Consider the following 25,932-nt stretch of genomic DNA (forward strand, 5'->3'; position numbering starts at 1 on the left):
ATGTACTCAAATCAATGGACAAAATCCATTGGAGAACCAAATTATAATTATCACTTCCTGTGAAAATTTATTCCGAATCAAATCAAATTCCTTTTCTATGTGAGGAGATTCTAGTACAGCAGAGTCCAAACCCAGACTTGAGAAAGTGGATTATATATAAGAAAATGTCAGCCATCACCAAGTCAATAAGATAGTTAGAATCTTAATTATTAATTATTTAAATAGACCTACAATTAGGACAAGATTTAGGATCTTTCCTTGGTTTTAAAAAGCAGCCTTATTTAAATATTATAAAATGATGGAGGCTCTTTAACACTCTTCAAGAATTAATCATATATTGCCAAAATTTTCAATCACTTGGTACGGTTTCACTGAAAACCATCCAGCCTAAGAGTTTTACCATTTTGCAATGCCTGTATCAAATCAAATATTGCCAGAAGTGACAGTATTATTCACCATAAAAGTTTTTAAATTCCCTAAGTTAGTGATGCATTTTCCTGAGACAATTATGAATATAAAATTTCCCTTTCAAGATCTGCACAGTTTGGATCAGACATAAAGGGTAACAGCCTCCTATGTGGAAAAAAGGTAAAGATGATTCTTGCCCCATGAGGTCAAATGATCAACACTTAATCATTCTCCCCTGCTGTTTTCATCTACAGAACACAGTTGCATTTTTATTGAAATTGAAAGTTAGAAAAGTCACTAGTGTAGGAAGCAGCTTTTTAGAGAATGTCTTCATTTAATGACTTCTAAAAAAAATCTGTTCTATTCTTTCATTTTATTGTAAATTTTTCATACTGTGAGCTGCCCAGAATCATTAAGAGTCAGGTGGCATACAAATTTAACAAATTATTATTGTTGCATATTGTTATATGCCTTGTAAGCAGATTTGTAGTCTTTTAAAAGCATTTATATTGGGGAACAGTGGGAGAGAGAGAGAAACACTTCACTGATTTTACCCTTCTTGATTCAGTGTTCTGTTTATTACAGTTAAAGCAAGGTTTCCTAGATTCTGCCTCTTGCAATGAGGTACAGACAGAATCTAAGGAAAATCCAGGAAAAAATCTTTGAGTAGAAGACAAAAAAAAAGCCTTAATGTAATCTAAAAATCCCAACAAAATGAGATTTCATGAACAATGAACAATGAAAATAATACAATGAAACTTTGTTTACAATAACCATGTACAATTAAAATATTGGGGGGGGGGGTTGTCTTCTACTCAGTCATGTCTGGCTCTTGGAGATTGCGTGGACAATTCCTTGCAGTTTTCTTGGCAAGGTTTTTCAGAGGGAGTGACTGGCCCAAATTCACCCAGCTGGCTTTGTGCCTAAAGTGGGACTAGAACTCACAATCTCCTGGTTTCTAATTTGATGCCTTAACCACTATCCAAGCTGGCTCTCACACTAAGTTTATAGCACACTAAAGGACACTATGGCAAAATGTTTAGGAACTCCTGAGATGAAGACTGAATGGAAGGGGAGCTACATTTCTCTAACAGTTATATCAGGACTAAAAACAGTCTTCATCTTCCAATATATCCAACTTATTAGCAACAGAATCAAACTATTTGCCTTTATAGAATGTGCTGATTCTGCTAATAGTTGAGAGGTTTCATTGTTTTGCCCTTTCTGAGGTCAGAATGTAATTTTATCTGATTTTCCTGATATCAAAGTAGGAAACATTATTTTCAATGCAATCCTTGGTTGAAGAAGATTACCTTGCTTAATGACTGCCTCATTCAACAACCATTTGAAGTTAGAATCACCTCAGTGTCATGATTTCTTTTTTTAAAAACATTTTACTAAGATGTAAAGTAAAATACAAAATACAAAGCAAATAGTAGGACACAATGAGGAGGAAAAAGGGAGAAGAAAGAAACTCTTTCTTTCTTGCTCTTTCTTGCAATAACTTATATCTGTTTCTTGGTTTCTTCCCTGGCCATATGAATTTCAAAATATCCCTTTGCCACTGTTTGAAGGGGACATCAGTTGCAAGTATTGGTAATGTCTGGAACAGAAAAAGCATCTTTGGTACCTCAGTGCCATGATTTCATTTATTTTCTGTTACTTATTGTTAGACTTTCTCTTTCCTTCTTAGAGTGAACATGAACACAGCATGAATCATGTTTTGAATGTGGTGAATAGGAAGCTGATTTAGAGTGACGGGGATTGATTTCTAGATGAGCTTGATAGGTAATCTTCTCCAATCAAGGATTGCTTCCATATTCAACAAGCAGCATCCAAACCATGACAACATGGAAAGAAAACAATAAGCATACAGTGACATTATCGCACAAAAATCACTCATTAGATATTTGTATTTCAACAGATGATGCAAATGCATAGTTATGATATTTGAAGGATGATAACATACCCATTTCATAAATGGCCTTTTTTGTGACATACTCATCTACAAAGCCCCACTCCTTCTCTATATCAAAATTGACCTCTAATCTATGGTCTTTTTACAAGATCCGTGTAACAAACTGTGCAATTTTATTTTATTCCCTTTTATTTAATTCTTTGTTCATATTCCTCCATAAAAATTAAAAATCCTGCAATTAGTAGAATAGGTTCTTGTCTGTAAAACTATGCTATGATGGCTGGGACTGCATGGCTATTAGCTGCTTTTGTCTTACGTCATTTTTGCTTGAAAAGTTTAACCTAACTGATCAAACTTCATGAACCAGAAAATGAAGTTCAGCAGGTCTTGTATTTGTGAGCGTATCAAATCCAGCCAGGCAAGAGAGACAAATGCTGACTCTTCCTCTTTTTATCTTGTCAAATATATGTTTGTGAAAATGTGCTTCTAAATGTGTTTCAAAACTTATGGGAAGTGACAGAACAATGAAAGCAAAGAAAAAGCTTTGGGAATGAATAGAAAGAAATTAGACTTGATTTATTACAGTCATTTACAAAATTGCCATCATTATGTTTATAAGTTGGGGGCTTTAGTTTGGTTTACTGTAGAAATAATGAAAATTAAATTAACTTCATTGAAGTATATAGAGTCCCATCTTATCGCTAGATTTCCTTCTCTTCCTTTTTCTATTGCATTTTTTAGATTATAATATAATCTAATCTATCTATTGAATAGCAGACAAGCTGTTTTAGTATATGTAAAAGGAAATGAACAACCTACTCATAGTTACATCCCATAATCCCCCACATTTTTGCTTTATTTTTACTGGTGGGGGGATGTTCACCTGAGAGGTTCCTGTGACCATTATTTGCAAAAATCATCAACACTGTTTTCCACCAAATTGAAGAAAACTGTATAGTGTACCCTGACCCATGAAATAAGATTACCATCATTGCCTTAAATGAAAGTCACAAATCAGGTGGGAAAAAATATCATGCAACTCTATATGTACTAATCTGCCACTTCCCAGCATCTTTGGAAACAGAAAATCTCCAAAGAAGGACAGTAATGTAGGCTTAGCCCATCAAAAGACTCTTCAATTTTATTTATGTATACAAATTCAGGATGTTATGCTGAGGACAATGCCTGTATCTTTTTTCAGACTGTACTAAGTGTACGTAAATTTGTGTATGTATTCAGAACAAAGCAAGAACAATTGGGATCAGAATTGTTTTCTAGCCACTAGGGAATGGTATATCAATAGCAGCAGTTCCTCACTCTTTTTTCAATGACTACATTAACCCAATTTTTCTTGTTTTTTTAATGCAATAATATTTACATTTCCCCTTAGTTTTGGTGTTGCTTAAAAGAAGCAGATAGAAGGCATTCATATTATAAAAAGACAATATCAATTTTTAAATATAGTTGACGTTCACCCTAAATGATAATACATACCTGACTGAAAATAAGTAGGCCAATTTTATTCCATTTGGAAATTCATCTCTAACATGATCTCATTTTCTTGCATGTTTAGGTATCAATTGTTCACCTTCTCAAGACTGTACGCTTACTGCGCCTTTTACGTCTACTTCAAAAATTGGATCGTTATTCCCAGCACAGTACAATTGTTCTGACATTGCTGATGTCTATGTTTGCATTGCTGGCTCACTGGATGGCTTGTATTTGGTATGTCATTGGAAAGAAGGAAATGGAAAGAAAACCACTGACATGGGACATAGGTAAAGATGAGCTTTTTAACATTGAAAATTGAAAAACTGCACTCTAAATATTAGAAAATTACAGTTTTGCAGAAGCATGTGCACGTTATTAAAGGCATACTGTAGCCTCATTGATTTTCTGGTAGAGTTGAGTAGGCCCCCTAATCATGCAACATTTCAGGCTTTCAGTAAGAACAGAGATACTCAGATCAATATACCTAATGTGCTCCTACAGTCTTCTAAGTTAGTATACAATTGTTTTAGCTTTAGAGGCAGAAATTGCAGCCATTTCCATCTATGCACTCTGCAGCAGTCTAAAGCAGCTTTGTATTGTATCTCCAACAAATTCCTCATTTTCAGGAAATATTGCTTCATCATTGCTTTGGGTTTCTGGTCCTAAGCAGATTTATTGAGAGAAATAATATTTTGTTGATCCTCGTTAATAATATATTGAGGTTGACAAAAATGAAGATAATCACAGATTGTATTCAAAGTGTTTGGAAGAACTGATTTCATGCCCAGTTATGGGGCAGAAATAGCATTGGTTGCACTTGTTGATGAGTTCTGATGAGAGTGGTATAGGGATAGTGCATCTGCCTTTGCTCTCCTGGACAGCTCAACGGCCTTCAATATCTTCACCCATAGTATTCTTTTTGGACAGTTGTGGGGCTTGGGGTTGGTGGTGCAGTTTTCTGATGGTTTGATTCCTTTCTCCGTGGCTGGTCCCAATCAGTGTTGATAGAGAATAAGAGGTTCAGTTCACTTCTTGGGCATGCCACAGGGTTCAGTATTCTCTCCACTTTCTTTAACATCTACATGAAGCTGCTAGTTGAGAAGCTGCATCACCATGAGGTACCATCAGTTTGCTAATGATAGTTAAGTTTAAATCTCCACCTCACCAGTGACATAAATGAAGTGTCACTGCCTTCTTATGGTGCCTGAAGGCTGTGGAGGTCTGGATGGGAGATAACAGGCTTTGACTGAACCCTGGCAAGACTGAGTGGCTTTGAGTGGGGAAATTTTAGGATCTTGGACTTTAATATCTTTAGTTCTAGATGGGGTTGCACTACCCCAGATAGAGCCAGTATGGAACTCCTGGATTTACAATTCCTGCTCAAAAAGCAGGTGGCAGTTGTGCTAATAGAGTCTTTGCACAACTTTGCATTGTGCATCAGATGCACTTTTTTCTGGATCAGGAGTCCCTCCATTCAGTCAGTCAAGCCCTGATCATTTCATGCTTGGATTATTGCAATGTGCTCTACATGGAACTACGTTTGAATAGAATTCAGAAGCTACCACTGAGGCAGAATCAGCAATACAGACAGTTCTTGGAGCTCCTAAAAGAGCCCATGTTGTACCACTGTTCTGTAAGCTGCACTGGTTGCCAGTTTGTTTCTTGGTCCAGTTCAGGGTATTGGTTCTTACCTTTAAAGTCCTTCATGGCATGGGTCCAGGAAATCTGAGGCATTGTCTCATCCCAATGGGTTTGGCCACACCCTATCTGTGTCAGCAGAAACAGCAGAAGGGGTATGCTGTGTACCCCAATAGTTAAGGCACTACAGCTGGCAGAATCCAGGAGGAGAGCCTTTTCTTCCATGAGTCCTATCCTCTGGAATATCATGTCCCTGAAGTGAGATCCACACTCATCCTTTTGTCTTTTCTGAAGATCTGGCTTTGCTAACTGCATTGGCCCCAATGAGGGCATGTCATTCTGGAAGTAGTTAATGGACTGATAAAACCCCTTCTCCTTCACATACACATCTTGCTCCCTTCCCTCTGTCTTTCTCTATTTTAACTCAATTTTAGTGTTAATATTTATTGTTTTAATGTTTAAAATATTTTTATCTTGTTTTAATTGATTGTAAGAGGTGGGTGATATATAAGTAATAAAACAAATAATAAACTATAAATAATAAGTCTATTCTAAAATAATGTAATCTTGGATATTGATTGACTATGTGCCATTAAGTAGATATCAGCTCTTAGCAACCACAAGGAGTTTCTTCAGGTGGATCTGTCTCATCCTTGTCCAACAACTTGTCTTCTAACAATGAACCCATTGTCACTGTAATTGGATTCATCCAACTTGCTGCAGGTCATTCTTTTCTTCTCTTTCCCAGCATTATAGGCTTTTCCAAAGAGCTAGATCTTTGCATAATGCATTTCAAGTATATGTCCATGGAGATTCTCAGTCATCCAGGTCAACATTGTCTCACATGTGGTTTTTCAAAAAGCAACTGGACTGTTTTTCCCTGAGAAAGAAGACATTTTGCTTCTCATCAGTTCTGGCAGGATGGTAGGGGCGATGGAAGAATTAGTTCTGACAGGATCGGGAAAGGGGGAGAAGTTGGAAGGATCATATTTCTTTGTAGTTATCTGGTCATTAGCATTCTCCCTGAGAGCTCTGGAGCCACTTGGGGATTTATCTGTGCCCTCAGCGTCATCTGTGTCAAAGTGCAAGTGAGAGTGAAATCTTCTTGAAACTGCTAAAAAGACTGTGTTGTAGACAGGAAATAGGTCTTATCCCTCTCCCTCTGTTGAGAAAAGGTTGTTCAATATTAATATAAATAATCTCTTTTACCCCTCTTTCTGACCAATGGTCCTGTCTATCCAGAATGTGGGCTTTGCTGTCTTCAAAAAAATTTGTCTTTCAAATTCAGATGAACTGCTGAATCTTGTCCTAATGTTGTGCCATGCGTTTGTGAAGTGGTTGTTTTGTTTCACCAATGTACAGATCTGCACATGTCTCATTGCATTTTATTGCATGTACAGTATCATATTGTTCAGTCTGTGTCTCTGTGTTTTTATTCTTGGGGTTCAGTTGAAAATGGTTCAGTTGAGATCTGCCTATGTGGGACTGATTGGGATAGATGCAGGGGTGACACCGAAATATACTTTTATCATATTTTATCTATATTTTAAATTATTGTATTTTATTCCAATTTCATTTTACACTGTATTTTATTCCAATTTTATTTTATTCCCATTTCATTTTAAATTGTATTTTATCTAAGTCCATTTTAAATTGCTTTTATCAAATTTTAGTAATAATTTGTTTTTAGAACATTGCACTTTGCTATGGCCCAAGGGCTAATAAATAAATAAATAAATTAAATGAAAACACATGGCATCTGCATCTAAGAATTACATGAAAGAGATTTAAAATAGAATTCTATTATGATGCTTACTTGTGTCACATTGATTTAACAGAAAGATAGATTAAAATCTTTAATATTTTATATTATAGAGTGATGCAGTTATGAGGGATTTCTAAATAATTTTGTGAATGTGTTATGAAAGGCAATAATAATCCACATCTGCCTATCCCAGGTCCTGGGTAAGGACTCAATAGGTAGACAAAATGCCAAATCCAGTCTGAACATCTGGCTGACTGTGCGATGATCCATAATAATAATAATAGTAATAATAATAATAATCAACGATATCTGTAATACTATCAAACATCCACATCTGCCTATCCCAGGTCCTGGGTAAGGACTCGATAGGTAGACAAAATGCCAAATCCAGTCTGAACATCTGGCTGACTGTGCGATGATTAATAATAATAATAATAATAATAATAATAATAATAAGAAGAAGAAGAAGAAGAAGAAGAAGAAGAAGAAGAAGAAGAAGAAGAAGAAGAAGAAGAAGAAGAAGAAGAAGAAGTAGTAGTAGTAGTAGTAGTAGTAGTAGTAGTAGTAGTAGTAGTAGTAGTAGTAGTAGTAGTAGTAGTTGGAAGGGACCTTGGAGATCATCGTCCAACCCCCTGCTCAGACAGGAAATCCTATACCATTTCAGACAAATGGCTGTCCAGTCTCTTCTTAAAAACTTCCAGTGTTGGAGCATTCACTGCTTCTGGAGGCAGGTTGTTCCACTGGTTAATTGTTCTAACTGTCAGGAAGTTTCTCCTTAGTTCTAGGTTGCTTCTCTCCTTGATTAGTTTCCATCCTTTGCTTCTTGTTCTGCCTTCTGGTGCTTTGGAGAATAGCTTGACTCCCTCTTGTTTGTGGCAGCCCCTGAGATATTGGAACACTGCTATCATGTCCCCCCTCGTCCTTCTCTTCATTAAACTAGACATACTCAATTCTAGCAACCATTCCTTATATGTTTTAGCCTCTAATCATCTTTGTTGCTCTTCTCTGTACTCTTTCTAGAGTCTCAATATCTTTTTTACATCGTGTTTTTTTTACATCTGTTATTTATATTTTGAGGTGTTATATGTTTTTATGTAAAATATTTTACAAATATTTATAATTAATCTGGCATTATTGGGTTTATATTTTTGTTGAATAACCATATTGAGAACTAATAAAAATTACAGCAACATTGCACCAAATTTAAGATTTATTTAAAATAATTTATTTTAAACAGAGCACTCTGAAGAGTTGATTAGAAGGGAATCCAAAATATTGTTTGTTATTCTAAGCTTCTCATCAACATCATTCTGTTAACAATGAGCTTTTGATTCCATAGTAGGAACTAATGCCTTTTGACTTTCCTGGGCCTTTTATTTTTTTAAAAAAAATACTGTAAATAGATATTGGTTTGTATAATATATACAATTGACAAATACACTCTAGAGTCTATAAATTTCATTTTGTTGCTTGCAAAATTATTTATTGTATTATTTATTTGTATCATGCATTTATTGTTTTTGGAAATAGTAAAAGTAATATAGTTGGAAGGGACCTTGGAGGTCATCTAGTCCAACCCCCTGCTCAGGCAGGAAACTCTATACCATTTCAGACAAGTGACTGTCCAGACTCTTCTTAAAAATTTCCAGTGTTGGAGCATTCACCGCTTCTGGAGGCAGATTGATTAGTTTCCATCCGCTGCTTCTTGTCCTGCCTTTGGAGAATAGCTTGACTCCCTCTTCTTTGTAGCAACCCCTAAGATACTGGAACACTGCTATTATATCACACACAAACACACCAACCTTCTGTTCATTAAACTAGACATACCCAATTTCAGCAACCTTTCCTTATATGTTTTAGCCTCCGGTCCCCTAATCAGTGGTGGGAGTCAGCCAGTTTGCACCAGTTCAGCAGAACTGGTAGCTAATTTTTTGTTGCCCAGGCCCAGAATGGACTTCTGGTAGCGGCATCCACCCAGAGAACTGGTTGTCAAGATCCTCCTGTATCTTAAGCCTATCTTCTGGAGTGTTAGCTATTCTTGTCAGCTTGGTGTTGTCTGCAAATTTGATGAGTTATATATCTCCTTATTCAAATTGTTGATGAAGATGTTGAAGAACACTGGGCCCAGAACAGAGTCCTGGGGCACTCCACTATACATGTAGATGCAGTTCCATTGAAGACCACACACTGAGTATGGCTGGTCAGCCAGCTACGAATCCATCTGGTGGTGATGCTGTCTAACCCACATTTTCTATCTTATCAAGTAGTAGGTTATGGTTTATCAAATGCCTTACTGAAGTCCAAATAAATTATATCCGTAGCATTCCTCTGGTCCACTAACTTTGTTACCTAGTCAAAGAATGCAGTGAGATTTGTCTGGCATGATTTGTTTTTGACAAACCCATGTTGGTTTTTGGTAATGACTTTGTTTGCCTCTAGGTGTTCACTGATTCGTTGCTTGATAATCTTATCTTATCAAGGAGATGAACTCAAGGTGATGAACATATCCAACACACCTTCCTCCTCCTATTTTCCTACTGAGAGAGAGTGACTGGCCCAAACTTACCCAGCTGATTTCATGGCTAAGGCAGGACTTGAACTCATGATGTCCTGTTTTCTAGCCTTAACCATTAGACCAAGTTGGCTCTCTGTGAAATTATGCCTACAGGCTGCCATCAATTTCAAAAATAAATGATTTGTCCTCTACTTTTTATAGCTCCTCCTTTCCTTGAAGGTCATTAAGACAAAATAACATTATTTTATCCTGCTAGAGTTTTGGTTAAACATATGATCTCTTTCAACACTAATTTTAATGGCAAAACTTCTATTTTAATCATACTACTGTATATATTGTAACTTTTGAAAAGATGTTTTTGAAATTAGAAAAAAAAATACCTCTGAATTCTTAGGAGTATAACTATATGCCTTTAGATCTGTGCCAATCAGTGAATTCATTATTTGGAAAATGTTCTTTGCTAGTAACTATATTCTGTATTCTAGAACATCACGATGTTTTTTAAAATGGACAGCCATGGAAAGCAGGTTAATGTGAGGTCAAAGAGTTAAGAAGCTCTTTCCTTTGGATCAGCAAAGCTGCCAGAAATAATTTGTATAACGTCTTATAATTTTACCACCAGCTTTTTTTCTTTCTTTTTTTTTTAGAGAAAGGTTTTTTGGGAGCCCACCCTGAATAATGTTGGGTATGTAGAGATTACAGAAGGGTACATTTCAGAAGAATTACACAAATATCTGCACTAAAGCCTACTTTTCTGAAATATTATAGTTTTTGATACAGTTATCAATATATCCTCTATTTTTGATGGTTTCTTTTTGAGCTTTAAATGATTACCGTAGTTCTATTAAACTTATTTTTTAATTTGCCTGTCTGATGCTATAATACTGACAGTCCCATACACCCTTATTTATTTATTGATGCCAGTGGGACTTCCTTCTAAGAGTGTGTATGCATGTATATGTACACACACACTCTTATGTTGTAAATTTGTAATGCTCCTTACATCTATTCTGTCAAGATCCTCAGGACCTCAGCTAGGCTAAATTCATTTTGATAAGCATTATCATCACATACATCATATCCTGAGAATACTGACAGAAAGATTTTAATGGCTAGAAAGTTGTCCCAGGTGAATGCTACTACAATGTGAAGCATTCATCATTCTCTTCATTAGTACTTCTGCCGTCACCAGATATTCTTGTCAGCAATTCTGAGGAGGCATTTTGAATATATCCTTGAGGGCATGCACTTGTCTCTCTGTCACTATTAAAATTCAATCTTCCCACCCCCAACCCAGCCCCTTGTCCTCAAAATAATAACCTGATTAAGCATTTCCAGCAAAGCAAGAGAAATTATATCATTATACTGTTTTAAAATATGGATTTCAAATATAAAATCCACAAATCAGCCTCACAGAAACCTGAAATTTAATCTAGTTCAACTGTTATCTTTTCAGATTACTGATGCATACAAAAATTGAAATTCAGTAATGTGGGTCTGGTTAGATAAAGAAAAAATTGTCTCTTCTAGTGTAACATATAAGGATATAATAGTGCATTCACACTATATTTAGAGCTGATTTTTAGGTTCATAAAATGCATGGTATATATGTTTGTAATTCCTGTATTATTGGAGAACTGCAAGATTTATTATCCATTCACACCCAAACTCACTAATTATGAAGACTTGGCTTATAAGCCTAAGCTTCTCTTCAAGTGTTTTTAAATATGCACATTACTGCGGGAAGGCCATTGACTAATCTGTTTCCAAAATGTCCAATAATTCCTGGAATACTGAGCCATTTAAATGAGATGCCAACTGATGGGTGACTTTGGATGTCAAACTTCCCAGATAGACCAGAGAACAAACATAGTCAGTGAGTTAATCTTTTTTATTGAACAGAATCTTGCAAGTGTAAAAATACAAATCTCCCAACATCTCATTTTACAGCCTGATAAATTAGGATGGTTCCCATCTAAGTTCCTTTTTCTGCCTGTTATGCAGCTATAGGCTTCCTCCCCCTTAACTGATTTCTCCCTAGATAGCATTTCCACTTTGTTCTCATTTCCCAAGATCATTCCCACATATCAATATGGGACAGTCACTGTGTTATCTCCAAACTCACCTCAAGAAATTTTTCTGGAGAGAATAGAAAGAGAAAGAATATGTGCCACTTTAAGTTGTATAAAATAAAGGTGCAATGTAAATCAAATTTATTGATTTTTTTCTCAATATATCTCATGCTATAAGATTGAGGTTTTGTGACATAATTGTGGAAAATGGAATTCATAAAGTTATTGATCAGAATTATTGCTTATTAAGATTTATATTTAATTAATTGAGTTAGGCATCAATCTGGCAATTTCAAGAAACAAAAACAGAATGGTTTTACTTTTTTAATAAGATGGGAACCACACATGGATTCAAGAAAATTTCTCTATGAAGATTGGAGATCTTATAGCTATTTTCAGAATAATTATGACTCAATAATATACCCATTAGCTCTTATTTAAAATGTAGCATTATACCAAGAAAGTACAATTAATTATGAAAGTTGCAAATCTGTAGGTTTAAAAATTAATTTGCTCCAGTTATCTGTGGTATATTACTTTAGAGGGGAAACTGTTCTGTGGCTACCTCTTTCATGTTTCTGCTTAACTCCAACTCCAATTCTTTCCTAATTTTTCCTCAGTTGGCTTCCAATTCCAATTCTAATAAAGCCACTTGAGGGAGCAGGACCTTTCTGTTTATATGTCATTTCATGTTCCACTTATATCATTACAATTATGTCACTAGGATTTAAATATCACCAATAATCTAGTTGGGACGTCAAAGTATGAAACAATATTTCTCAAATTTTTTAGACAGTCTATACAATGCCAAAAAGCGAACTGGCAAAGTATAAAATATTTCCAGTAAAATGCCATTCTAGCCTTTCTTGTTGCAACAAGTAGGTCAATACTGGTCCTTTTCTCTTGTGGGTTTTTTTTTTCTTCAGTAACAAAGTCCTATGCTTTATTTTGCATTTTTTTCTATTCATTTTCATATACATCTTTTCAATAAAGAATTAGGGTTAGGGTTTGCCTCTAACCTAGCCCTAACCCTTTCCATAACTTTTTCTCCATAAAGTTTTCATACTTTGCCTAAATAGTTCTTGCCATTCTGTATAATGCCTAGGTATTATATACAATGCCTAGGGAAAATATATAACATATTAAAATAACACAGACATTTCATACTTTGCCTAAAAGCATCACACATCCTATAGATTTGTATACAATGTATACACCAGCTTTTCACACATTTAAATGTGGATAAAAAATAATGTGATTGTAAACCTCATATTTATTCAGAAAATAAAAATAAATTCAGAATAATTTCTTTTGAGATTATGATGAAAATGAATTAACTCATCTTCTGCAGAATAGGGCAATCTGCTAGAATATAAGGGTAATAATTTATATTATATAAGAGAAAACATGCCTTGTTCTCAGGCTCTTGAAGGCCTTAAAGTTCTTTCAGCTTCACCAGTTTTCGTACTTTTCTGGCTTTGTTGCACCATGTATGTTCAGTATAGGTAGTCCTCTACTTACAACTATAATGGAGCCTGCCAATTATAGTTCCTGCTCATGACACTCACATGTCTGATCCACTTTTACAACTTTTATTTAAAGTTAAGCAAATATCACAGTTGTAAAGTGAGCACAGCAGTCATTAAGCAAACTTATTGTTCTCTGTGGGGCATTTTGCCAAAAACTGGAAAATACCAATTTTCATAAATTTCATAAATTGTAGTCTTATGACCATGGGATGCTACAAATAGCCATAAATGGGACCGGTTGCTAAGCACCCAAAATGCAGTAACAGGACTATGGGCAGGGACAGTTTTTGGAATTTTGGAACAAGATTGTATCTTTTGGAGGTCCATCATAACTTCAAATGGTTGCTAAGCAATTGATCAAAGATCAAGGACTACTATATGATTTGGTATTAGTTTCTACATTATATTCAACAAAGTACCTATTTTCAAGTGTGACTTTTTTGTTGCATATGGAATAGATATTTCATATTTGGATATGTTCCTTGTAGCAATCTTTTTATTGATTAGATATTTCATTCCTTTCATGATGGCCAGAATTTTAGATCTTTTGATGCACATTTACTGTTACAATGAAAAGTATGACTGTTTTGCTTGTTTGCTAATTAATACTTTGAGATCATTGCAAAATGTCATAAATATTAATAATAAATCTTTTTCCTGATAATGAAATTCATTATTTTTAAACCAATCACATTATCTTGGAGAAACCTGTCATGCTTTTTCATGTTGTAGGGTTGGCAATGCTTATTCAAAAAGAAAAGAAGCCTACTATTTTGATAGCAAGATGTGACAAAATGAATGCTGAAGGTTAGAATAAAATCTATGGAAAACATAGCATTGTAAAGGCAGAAGCAACTTTAACTGAACTAGTTCTATTCTATTTTTGGTTTCGTACTCTCTACTGAATTTTTTTCATTTGTCATAAAGAGAAATCTCTGATAGTGCTACCCAGTTTTTTTTTAGTTTTGCCTTTTGGAATACAAGTGTAAGAGATGACACTTATTTTTATTGGTTAAATTGCTGTGGGAAACCTCTACGATAATGGGCAAGCTAAATTTTAAATAAATGAAAATGAAATGACTTTATTTTCATTGCTTGAAAATTTTTCAAGGCTTAGTTGAGACACAATGACGGTTATAAAATCAAGTGATTTTAAATCTTAGGTATCAAATCATTAAATGTAACCAATGTTTATCTTATATAATAAAAAGAAATATAGTTGGGGACTAATAAAGTCTTAACATGCTTACTAGACAGTAAGTTTCATTAAAAACAGTTTTTATTTCCATTTAAATAGAAACAAAAATGCAATGCTGGATGGAATCTGTTACATCACAGGTGTCTACTTTGCACCCTCCTTAGTCATTTCTAGAAATTCAGTGGCCAGATTGCTATAGGCCTTGAAGTAGACATCTTACTACCTTTAGCCAATCTTCTCTTACCAGAAGAAAGAGGGAAAAGGCTGAACATTTTCCGTTCCACTCTTCAAAGTGTCAGCATTGAAGTACAAATTCCAGCCAGGAAAAATAATTGGCCCTACATCAGACATGTCAAACATGCAACGTCATGTGATGTTGTGCAACATATCCTGACTGTTTTGCCATTGCCGGCAATGAGGTGGGCATGGCTTCCGCATGATGCGTCCGGCCCACAGGCCGGCAATTTGACACCCCTGCCCTACATTATTATTATCTATGAAACAGTAGGAATTTTTTATTTCATTAATTTTTCTATATGTTTTAATATCATCTTGTTGCCTTGGCTTCAGTGATAACACTACTAAATTTCTTCATCCCCCTACATATGCTAAACCATTTCATTAAATGATTTAGAATTATACACGGTGGATAAATCTTTCTGTCTTACATAATTCCAGCAGTTCTTCCTCTTGGATAATCATTCCCTCCAATAAAAACTTGGGTATGGAGTAGATACAAATTATGGCCAAAAAGATTAAAGGTGAGCAAGAAAAACCGTAAAGAACAGAGCTTAATAGATTTTATACATATTGTCATCACCAATTCCATCACCTGAATAACAACAGTGATGATAATGGCACTGACAAAATCGCTACTAATCAATTGCAAAAGGCATCTTTACACAAAACAGTTCACATTCTGTAATGATAAATTTAATACCATCAAACACCCACAAGTTTGGGATGTTTGGGAAGGACTTGATAAGTAGACAAAATCCAGTCGGACCATCTGACTGATGCATGACAAATGACGCAAGTTCAGTAAAAACACTGCAAATATGTCTGAGAAGAATAAAATTATTTGGGAGACACATTTCTTGATGATAGAACATGGTATCGGTAATGTCAGTTTTCATCATGTATGATAATGATGTCATAGCTGGTATTGTGCCCCTTTAAGCTGTAGTCTTTTCATTCTTTTTCTAGTCTCTTTAATAATTCACTGTCTTTCAAACTTAGTTTTGCTGAGAATAAGAATCAGAACTATATACAATTTATTCAAATGTGTTCTCATCTTGTCATATTCATCTGGTCCCCAGGCTATTTCAGAGGCAATCTTGAGTACTACTTAACTATTAGACTTTTTAAAAACTGTTTTTCTATTGCCACCTTTTGCCATGGATATAATCTGGTACATTTCATTGAGCACTGTATTATTCACATTATCAGTTGGCTCCTATGGGCTGTGATAAGCCAAGCTCCTACTAACCATTTTTAAACTTTCCAAGTGTTAAAACTCATGTTCCCCCGCTCCAAGCCCATATTAAGAATGACTGCTAGAGGGTTTTTTTCTGTTGCCTAGAGACATTTGATGCAAAGGGAGAAAAAGAGAGCTGGGGAATCCAATAATCCCTGTCCTTAAAATGCTCTATAAATAAAGACAGCACCATTTGCCTGCATAATAGCTGTGGCAAAATAGGGATTATCAGTGATACTAGAGCACTTTCTAGCAACATTACTTTCTGCTGGCTTAATGTAGGTAGTGTTTTACCTCCTCCAGGTGGAATAGACCTATGTTGGTCCAGAATGTGGCAAATGTAGATCAAAGATACACTCTGTATTTTTTCAATGTATTCTTTCATGCGCTGATTGGAGGTACTATATAACTATCTGATTTAAGAAACTTTCAGTGAAAATACTAAAGGTTAGTGCAAATAAATGATGTACTAATTAGTGCAGGAACCTATTCAAGTGCTCTCCCATATAAGTCCAGAAACTATTTGTGACTCAGTAATACTTCATTTCTTTATAGTCCTTGCCTGTATGATTTGTACGGAATTGCATGTAGCTTTCTTGAATTTTTTTAATCTCTTGATGCTTTTTATTGCCTTGATCAGACTGTCCATTCCCTATGTTGCTCCAATTGTGGGTTACTGCAAGATTAGGATTGAGAATTTTCTACTTCATGCATGCACTTTCTTAATACTTGCATTTCACACTTGATCAAACTATCAAATGTATTTAGTTATGAGCTTTCAAAAACTATGAGCTGTAGAGGGAAAGCAAGATAAAGCTATTCCAAAGAGATATGAATGCTGACTGTACAGAGTTAAGTTCAGATGTACTATGTGGGACTATCTATCAGTACAATACCCAGTGCTTTTTTTGTTAAAAAAAAAAAGGTGCCAGAACTCACACACATCATACAACCCGCCTTGCCTAGCCTACAAGGCACTATCCAAAAAAGGTGCCGGAACTCCGTTCTGGGCGTACTATGAAACAAAAGCCCTGACAATACCCATGTTTTGTTAGAAAAAAGACTTAAGACTACACGGTTGTATAAACTGATTATTTACAATCCTGTTTAACCAGTTAAGAAAAACCCTCACATAACAATTTACCACAAATATATTGTTGATATTTCAAATCAACGAATACCACTACTTTGAAAGAAATATTGTAAGAAATTTAATAGTTTTGCCATGCCATACAAAATAATTCTAAAAGGAGAGATTTTTGAATTGTAAGAGTTTCAGTTTTTCTGTCTGACTATATGTTCAGGCATTAGCATTTTCAATCTTTATATCCAGTCAAAAATAGAATGCCCAGGCAGGAGAAGTTCTGAAAGATTTGTTCAAATTAGGTCAGAATATTATGCTTCCAATATAAGTATTCAGAATCTAGGACTTCAAAACACAAAAGGAGCTGTTCCAGAGAATTAAATTGTTCTTTGTGACTTTCTTATTCAGTTTATTTTATAAACCAAATATCCTTGTAATATTTTTTTTCCCCATATCTTTTCTTTGTCAAATATATAGAAAGGCTAACTTCTATACACAAATGCTGATTTCTCTGTTTGCGTAAGTATTCAAACTCTAGCTGGGGATCTTTCCTTACCTAATGTAACAAATCTACAGAATAGTAGAGTTCATCCAGTCTCACTGAATTTGTAACAATGATTAAAATGCATCTTTTGATGTCATCATAAGAGCTTTCTGTCTAATTATGATTGCTCTGGCTCTGATGCTTTTTCAACATATGTTTGAAATGTAAGAGCTAATTGCCCTTTAAACCTTTTGAGCAAGTACACTGGGCTGATCTGTGTTGTTTGCAATCCATTATGTAGCTTAGCTGATCCCTGAAAGTCACATGCTTCAGATGAAACTACATTTCATTTCCATCTGCCTGTATACTAGAAAATAACTAGAATGATTACTGAGCTATAACCATTTGATTGCCACCCAATGTACAAGGAAACAATTTTTTTCTCACTTCAGATTTAGTTTCTATCCATTCCAATTCCATTTCTATAACATGCTTTTCTTTTAGAATGAAGTCCAAAGAAGAGCCGTATTACCTAAAAAAGAAAATATGGAATAGTATACTTATATACTTATTTTACAGTGTTATGCTGTTTGGGGTAAAGAAGTGTTTGTGATTATGGATGTTAAGCATTTGGTAACAATGAAGTAGAAGGATGCAAGATTCTAATAGATTTTACTTTTCAGTACTTTTCATTGGTAAATAAAATCTAACTAAAGCTAATATAAAAGGGTTAACAGATCTAACCTAGCTTAGGTTTAACGGAAAGTAGAAAAGACTTAGAAGTGTATGATATTAACTGTTCTAATTAGTTATATGTACAGCAGTTTTCTCAATGTTTTTAGCATGATATGTATGGACATATTTGATATGCACTCTTTTCAGTAATGTTATCATGCATAATAGGTTGGTTAGGTATTTTGAAAATCTTATCTTCTCAATTTTATTTGTTTGTTTATTTATCTGTTTATTTATATGTTTGTTTATTTATTTGACTGACCCATCTCACAAAAAGTTTTCCAGATTTCCTCCAACAATTAAGTAGAACAAAATCTATAAAAATAAAGTCACTATTTAAAATAAAACAATAACTATTTAAAAATAATGCATACATAGCATTTACTAATTTTAGAGTTATATTTTTCCCATATATTAGTTTTATGTACATTCTATTTAATTTCCTTCCATTCTGTAATTTAAAGCATCCTAATACATAAACATCACATATTTGCAGTTACTTAGTTATGTAGTCTTTCCAAATCCATACAATATGGCATGTAGTGTCTTGGCGATGTTTCGACGAAGTCCCATTCGTCATCTTCAGGCTGGTGTTTTCGGCTTCTTGCTTCCAGGAGCAATATGTGATCGTAGCTGTTTCTTCCTTTTAACTGTTAGTGGGGGTATGAATTGATTGGATGCGAGCTTGGCTGTGTGCTGATTGGGTGGAGGTGTGTTCTGATTGGTTAGGGGCTTGGCTGTGCTCTGATTGGATGGGGGGTTGGCTGTGCTCTGATTGGATGGGGGAGTGTTCTGTTTGGATGGGGGGTTGGCTGTGCTCTGATTGGATGGGGGAGTGTTCTGTTTGGGTGGGGACTTTGTTGTGCTCGGGTTAGTCTGAGTTGCAGGTTTTTCTATCTTGATGGCTATTATTATTATTGATTATTCTGTTATTGAAGTGTTCAGTTTTGGCGATAGTTCTGGTCTTTTTAAAGACAATTTCATGTCCTGTGGCTTTAAGGTGTTAGACCAGGGAAGAGGTTGGTTCCTCTTTTTTGACTGAGTTCTTATGTTCTTGACATGGAAGAAAACCCGAATGACCAAAGACATACATACATACATACATACATACATACATACATAATAATAATAATAGTAAAGTTGGAAGGGACCTTGGAGGTCATCTAGTCCAACCCCCTGCTCGGGCAGGAAACCCTACACCATTTCGGACAAATGGCTGTCCAGTCTCTTCTTAAAAACTTCCAGTGTTGGAGCATTTACTGCTTCTGGAGGCAGGCTGTTCCACTGATTAATTGTTCTAACTGTCAGGAAGTTTCTCCTTAGTTCTAGGTTGCTTCTCTCCTTGATTAGTTTCCACCCGTTGCTTCTTGTCCTGCCTTCAGGTGCTTTGGAAATAGCTTAATTCCCTCTTCTTTATGGCAGCCCCTGAGATATTGGAACACTGCTATCATGTCCCCCCTTGTCCTTCTCTTCGTTAAACTAGACATACCCAATTCTAGCAATCGTTCCTTATATGTTTTAGCCTCCAGTCCCCTAATCATCTTTGTTGCTCTTCTCTGTACTCTTTCCAGAATCTCAACATCTTTTTTACATCGTGGTGACCAAAACTGGATGCAGTATTCCAAGTGTGGCCTTACCAAGGCATTGAAGAGTGGTATTAATACTTCACGTGATCTTGATTCTATCCCTCTGTTAATGCAGCCTAGCACTGTGTTGGCCTTTTTGGCAGCTGCAGCACACTGCTGGCTCATATTTAAGTGATTGTCTACTAGGACTCCGAGGTCCCTCTCACAGTTACTACTATTGAGCATGGTGCCACCTATGCTGTACTTGTGCATTGTGCACATATTCTCTGAGGTTTTCGTGGGTGTTTGTATGTAGGTCTTTGGTTATTTGGGTTTTCTACCGCGTAAAATTGGAAGTGTCTTGGCGATGTTTCGATGAAGTCCCATTCGTCATCTTCAGCCTGGTGTTTTCAGTTTGTGCTTCTAGGAGCAATGTGTGATTGTAGCTGTTTCTTCCTTTTAACTGCCAGTGGGGGTATGAACTGATTGGGTGGGAGCTTGGCTGTGTTCTGATTGGGTGGAGGTGTGTTCTGATTGATTAGGGGCTTGGCTGTGCTCTGATTGGAAGGGGGTGGGCTGTGCTCTAATTGGATGGGGGAGTGTTCTGTTTGGGTGGGGGCTTTGTGCTCAGGTTAGTCTGAGTTGCAGGGGGATTTGAGATGGTGAGCTGTGTTGCTGTTGTTTGGCTTCGCGTTTGTGGTCGTGTCTCATCTTCATGGTGGGTGTCAGTTTGATTCATGTATGGATTGGAGGGGTTTAAAGTGGCTAATGATGCAGCTGTGGTCTGGCTTCTGGTTTGTGGTCGTGCCTCATCATTGGTGTGGGTTTGGGTTTGCTTTTTGCGTGAATGTGTGGTGGTGACATCCTGTGTGGTTTTCGTGAGTGTGGGTCTGGTGTCATTCTTTGTGTTAGGGACTCGTTGGTCAATAAGGGCGGGTTTTCAAATGGCTGGTAGGCGAGCAGTATCATCTCATTTGTTCATGCTGTGTGGGCGTTTACAATTTTAATAATCAGAGAAGCTATCGAGATAGAAAAATGCCCACACAGCATGAACAAACAAGATGATACCTCCTGCCTACCAGCCATTTGAAAACCCGCCAAACAACAGCAACACAGCTCACCATCTCAAATCCCCCTGCAACTCAGACTAACCTGAGCACAACAAAGCCCCCACCCAAACAGAACACTCCCCCATCCAATCAGAGCACAGTCAACTCCCCATCCAGTCAGAGCACAGCCAAGCCTCTAACCAATCAGAACACAGTCAAGCTCCCATCCAATCAGTTCATACCCTCACTGGCAGTGAAAAGGAAGAAACAGCTACGATCACACATTGCTCCCAGAAGCACGAAGCTGAAAACACCAGCCTAAAGATAAGGAATTGGACTTCGTTAAAACGTCGCCAAGACACTTACAATTTTATACGGGAGAAAACCCGAATAACCAAAGACCTACATATATATATATATATATATGTGTGTGTGTGTGTGTGTGTGTGTGTGTGTGTGTGTGTGTGTGTGTGTATACACATACATATATATGATGATTGTGCTTCTTTTTCCCTAGGCTGGCTTCATGAACTAGGAAAACGTTTGGAATCTCCATATTTTGGCAATAACACATCAGGAGGCCCATCACTTAGAAGTGCCTATATTGCTGCCCTGTATTTTACACTTAGCAGCCTCACCAGTGTTGGGTTTGGCAATGTTTCAGCCAATACAGACGCTGAAAAGATTTTTTCCATTTGCACAATGTTAATTGGGGGTAAGTAAACATTGTGTATAGTAATATGATTTTAAATATATATTTCTCAATATCAGACTTCATTCGAAGGAGGATATAAGCAAAAAGTCATTTTGTTTTTCAAAACACTATTTTACTCTTTAAAAAAATACAAATAATAAACAGTTGGTTCTAATAGGATGGCCAAGGCAAATATTATCTTGTCAAGGTGTATACATATATACTTTCTAAAATACTGTAGTTAGGACCACTCTAAAATGTTAATTCACTACATACATCTAACACCATGTATTTGATTAATGTGTAGCCTATACACAAGAAGACACTTAAAAGGATTAAAAATAAGTTTTTAATCTTGACATCAAATGTATTGGGTTTATATTTTTCAAGAATTGGAAATGGATGAAGGTTACAATTCAGGCAATCTCTGTCATTCTATGTGTTTCCAGTTAGAATTTGAAGATATTCTTCTTCGAATATACTTGCTATATTTGTTTCCTGTATGAAATCAGTATGTCCAGGAATCTTTTGATAAACAGGAAGTGTCCTGTGGATGTTAACACAGTAACAGAAATATTAGTTTAGCTTCTATTTTTATTTCTATATACTCTATAGTATACAAAAAAAATTCCATGCTCTTTCTTAGTAGCTTAGTAACTATAAACTCAGTAGCTAGTATAGACAGACAATTTAGCTTGAAATTTGCCTTAGAGATAATCCAAAAGTCTTCACCAAGAGGATAAAGGGAATCAAAAAGTAAGTAAGTAAGTAAGTATGTAAGTAAGTAAGTAAGTAAGTATAAATGTATAAATAAATAAATAAATAAGAAATTAAAACTCACATATTTGTGTAGATATAGTTATATGGAAATAACATATTGTTTCGTGAAAAATTCTGAAATAACATTCTCCTAATGTTATTTTATAATATGAGATATAAGTGAAATAATCCTTTCTTTGCTTAGAAATATGTATGTCAAATTATTCATAATTATACTGTACTGTTCATTGGTTCCTAATAGGCAGAACATTGATGGATATTTTTGTCTTAACTTCTAACTAGAATAGCTAGAATAAACCAATGCTAAATATTTATCTTTCCTGAAATATTACTTAGATCATTTTATAGATACATATTGGCAGCAAAATAAAAATAAACATTTGAATAATTATATTTTTACTACACTTGAAAATCATTGATCAGCAGAATGAGCATATACAAGTAGTTCTTGACTTATGACTACAGATGGGACCAGAATTTCCATTGCTAAGCAAGGAGGTTGTTAAATGACTCATGCCTGATATTATAAACTCTTTTTGTTCATGCTTGTTAAGCAAATCACTGCAATTGTTAAGTAAATTATACTATAAATAAGCAAATCTGCTTTCCCCCCACTGACTTTGCTTATCAGAAGCTAGCTGGGAAGGTTTCAAATGGTGATCACATAACACCAGAGTACTAGTAATATATACCAAATGCCAACCACCTAATATTTTAATCATATGACCATGGGATGGCTACCGTGGTTGTAAATGCAAGAACTGATCATAAGTTACTTTTTCAGTGTAACTTCGAACTTCAAACCATCTCTAAATGAATGGTTGTTAAGTCAAAGACACCTGTAGGTAACATACACTGTCCCATTTAAGTTATAAATGTTATATTCTACATTTTTTTAAAAAAATAGATCTGCAGTTTTTAATATTATAAGCCACCCAGAGTCAATTCGAAATGAGATGGCAAATAAATTTAATGAATAAATAATAAAAATATATACTTATTCCTTATGTCCTATCTTCTTGTAGCGTTCATCATGATTGAATATAAACATGCTGATACAATAGATGTGGGATCTATTGTATTGATTTGTAACCTGCCTAGAATTGTTATAGATAACGGTAGTCCATAAATATTGTGTGAGACAGTTTGGTATGGGAGTTAAAGGCAAATTATTATATGAGAATTATATAATAATTGCATAATGATATAATAATTATACAAATAATTGACCAATACCATAATGAGTACTGAAAGACAATATCTATAAGTGTCTGGTGATAATCATAACAAAGAAGAATAAAGGGGGAAAGGGGAAGGGAAAGAGGGAAGGAGAAAGGAAAGGAAAGGGAAAGGAAGGAAAGGAATATTGAAAAATTAAGAAAAAGCAGAAAAAAAGTAATGATCTGAGTTGGTCTTAGCAGGAAGGAAAAGGTATAGATTTAATTATCTGTAAAAGGACTAAAATGTATGTTATAAAATATGAATTGTAGTTATGTATATATTGTTTTAAAGGCATATAACTTTAAGAATGCCTGAGATGATGATAGTTGCATATTATATTCTATTGAATGTGGATAACAGAAATACAAGGTATGATTTTTAGCAAAGACTATGCTACATTCTCTAGTACAGGAGATGGAGAATCCACCAATGGGTTTTCTCTGTCTGCCTGCTCTTGAGACCAAGTAGCCAAACGTGACACACCCTCTCTTGCTAGGAGATCCAGTCTTGACTTGGTCTCAAGCTCTTGAAGACGTGTCAAGGTTGGCTCTCTCAGTAGATTAGCAGGTAGAGACCCATTGGTGAATTCTCATTTATTTAATAACACCCCTCAATAATTTAATTATTCTCACAACCTGGGAATTCTTCCCTACTGTTCAGCGCTGCTTCAAAACAGAGGATTTGATCTGTGGGAGGTGGGTGGGAGGGAGGCAACTGCTTTTTTTTTCGCTTTGCTTTTCCCCAGAGCTCTGGGGAGAAAATATTTCTTGGGTAGCTCACAGAGCTACCTTAAGAGCAATTTCACCTCCCCTCTTAGGACTGAGGAGCTGCATTCAGCGCTCCCACATTGGTCTGTGCAATTCAATCCCCAGGCCTCCAGAGCCATCTCGCAAGACATGGACGCCATTTTGGTTGCCATTTGAGGCAACGAAGTTTAAAAGATTGATCCCAGGGCTCCGTTTTTTTCTTTCTGTTATCGGAGGCAAATTCTGGGACTATTCCCCGTCATACCATTTGGCGCTGTGACCAGGGCTGCCTCAGCATCGGCAAAGCTTTCTGTGTGTGGGGGGCGTTTTTTGACCAGAACAAGTTGCAGCCACCATTTTGTTGCCACCTAAGGCAACGAAGAATTAAATGGCTCCTTTTGGCTTGATTTAGTCAGTTATTCCTAATCCTGTGGCTCATCACTCCCATTCTTTAGGACTTAAGTCCCTACTTAGGGCACACGGTCCTAGAGATCCTGATTACCTCTTTCAGCTCTGATGGCCCCCATTTTGATTGCCACGTGGTTGCTTCTTTAGCCCTCATCAAGCCAGGGCCTTATAGTTATTCAGGCCTGGGCTGCATTGGAGGAGCGTTTGTTCTATATTATTTGCTAATATACTGACCACACCAAATTACTCAACCACTTTTGTCTTCATTCTTTCCTTGCCAGGCCTTGCCTCAGGCCCTCTGCGCCCTTCACTGGGCTATCTGGTGCAACTTGACTGGCCACCTAAAGCCTCCGGTCAGAGCCCATAGCGGGTCCCCAACCGTGCCTTCGGCATCAGCCTCAATTGCCATGATCAAGCCCAGATAGATTTGATTTTCCAGTCAGGTGGTCAGGGGAGCAGTCCTCGATACTTGCTCCAATTTCACTTCCGCCAACCGCTTGCCTGCCAGAGCTTCACCTCAGTTTCTCTGAGACAGCTCAAACCAGAATGGAGGACTCCACGGTGCCTCAACCCATGAGCACTGCCTCCCCATCCTCCAGTTACGGCTGGCACAAAACCTCCAAACAAGAGGCAGCAGGCAAGCTCAAAACCAAGGCTAAGGCCAGTCTCAAGAAGCCTTCCAAGTTGGGTGAAAAGCAAGCCAGCCGTAGGCACCAGGCTCTGGAAAAGGAGTTCTCCAGAGCGCAGAGACAGGCAAGATTAGAGACAGATCAAATGGCAGCCCCTGAGTTTGACCTTCCTTTAGGTCCTTCAACCTCAGCTCAGGGCATGTGGTCCCTGATAGAAACCCCCGCTACACTAGTTCAGCACACAACAACCAATCTACCACCTCTTCCCTTGGGTTCAGTTCCTGAGGCCACCTTCACACCAACTGCAGCAGGGCTCAGGGGTCCAGACCTAGGAGACATTTTCTCTGACGGTCGACTTGAGGGCCTGTTATCCAGAGTGTGGACTAGCAGAGTGGTCTTTCCATCCACCTGGACAGGGGGCTTCCACATCTACTATGCTACCTTATGTCCCTCCTACGGGGATTCCTATGTTCCAGGAGCCCACATCTCCTGCACACTCCTCAATGAGCGGATGCTCATCTCCACA

The 25,932-nt window shown here is 36.4% G+C and overlaps 1 protein-coding gene across 1 annotated transcript in view; it reads left to right on the forward strand.

Moving 5' to 3' along the window:
• Nucleotides 1-25,932, forward strand: part of KCNH8 (potassium voltage-gated channel subfamily H member 8) — a 198,674-nt gene that overhangs the window by 126,337 nt on the left and 46,405 nt on the right. Inside the window, exons 7-8 of the mRNA XM_039348858.1 lie at nucleotides 3,900-4,104; nucleotides 21,446-21,643. Of these exons, the coding sequence (XP_039204792.1) occupies nucleotides 3,900-4,104; nucleotides 21,446-21,643 (403 nt within the window). The remainder of the gene's footprint in view (nucleotides 1-3,899; nucleotides 4,105-21,445; nucleotides 21,644-25,932) is intronic.

Source organism: Crotalus tigris, unplaced genomic scaffold (assembly GCF_016545835.1).
Source record: "Crotalus tigris isolate CLP2741 ecotype Arizona unplaced genomic scaffold, ASM1654583v1 scf7180000018184.2832721, whole genome shotgun sequence".
Lineage (NCBI taxonomy): Eukaryota > Metazoa > Chordata > Lepidosauria > Squamata > Viperidae > Crotalus > Crotalus tigris.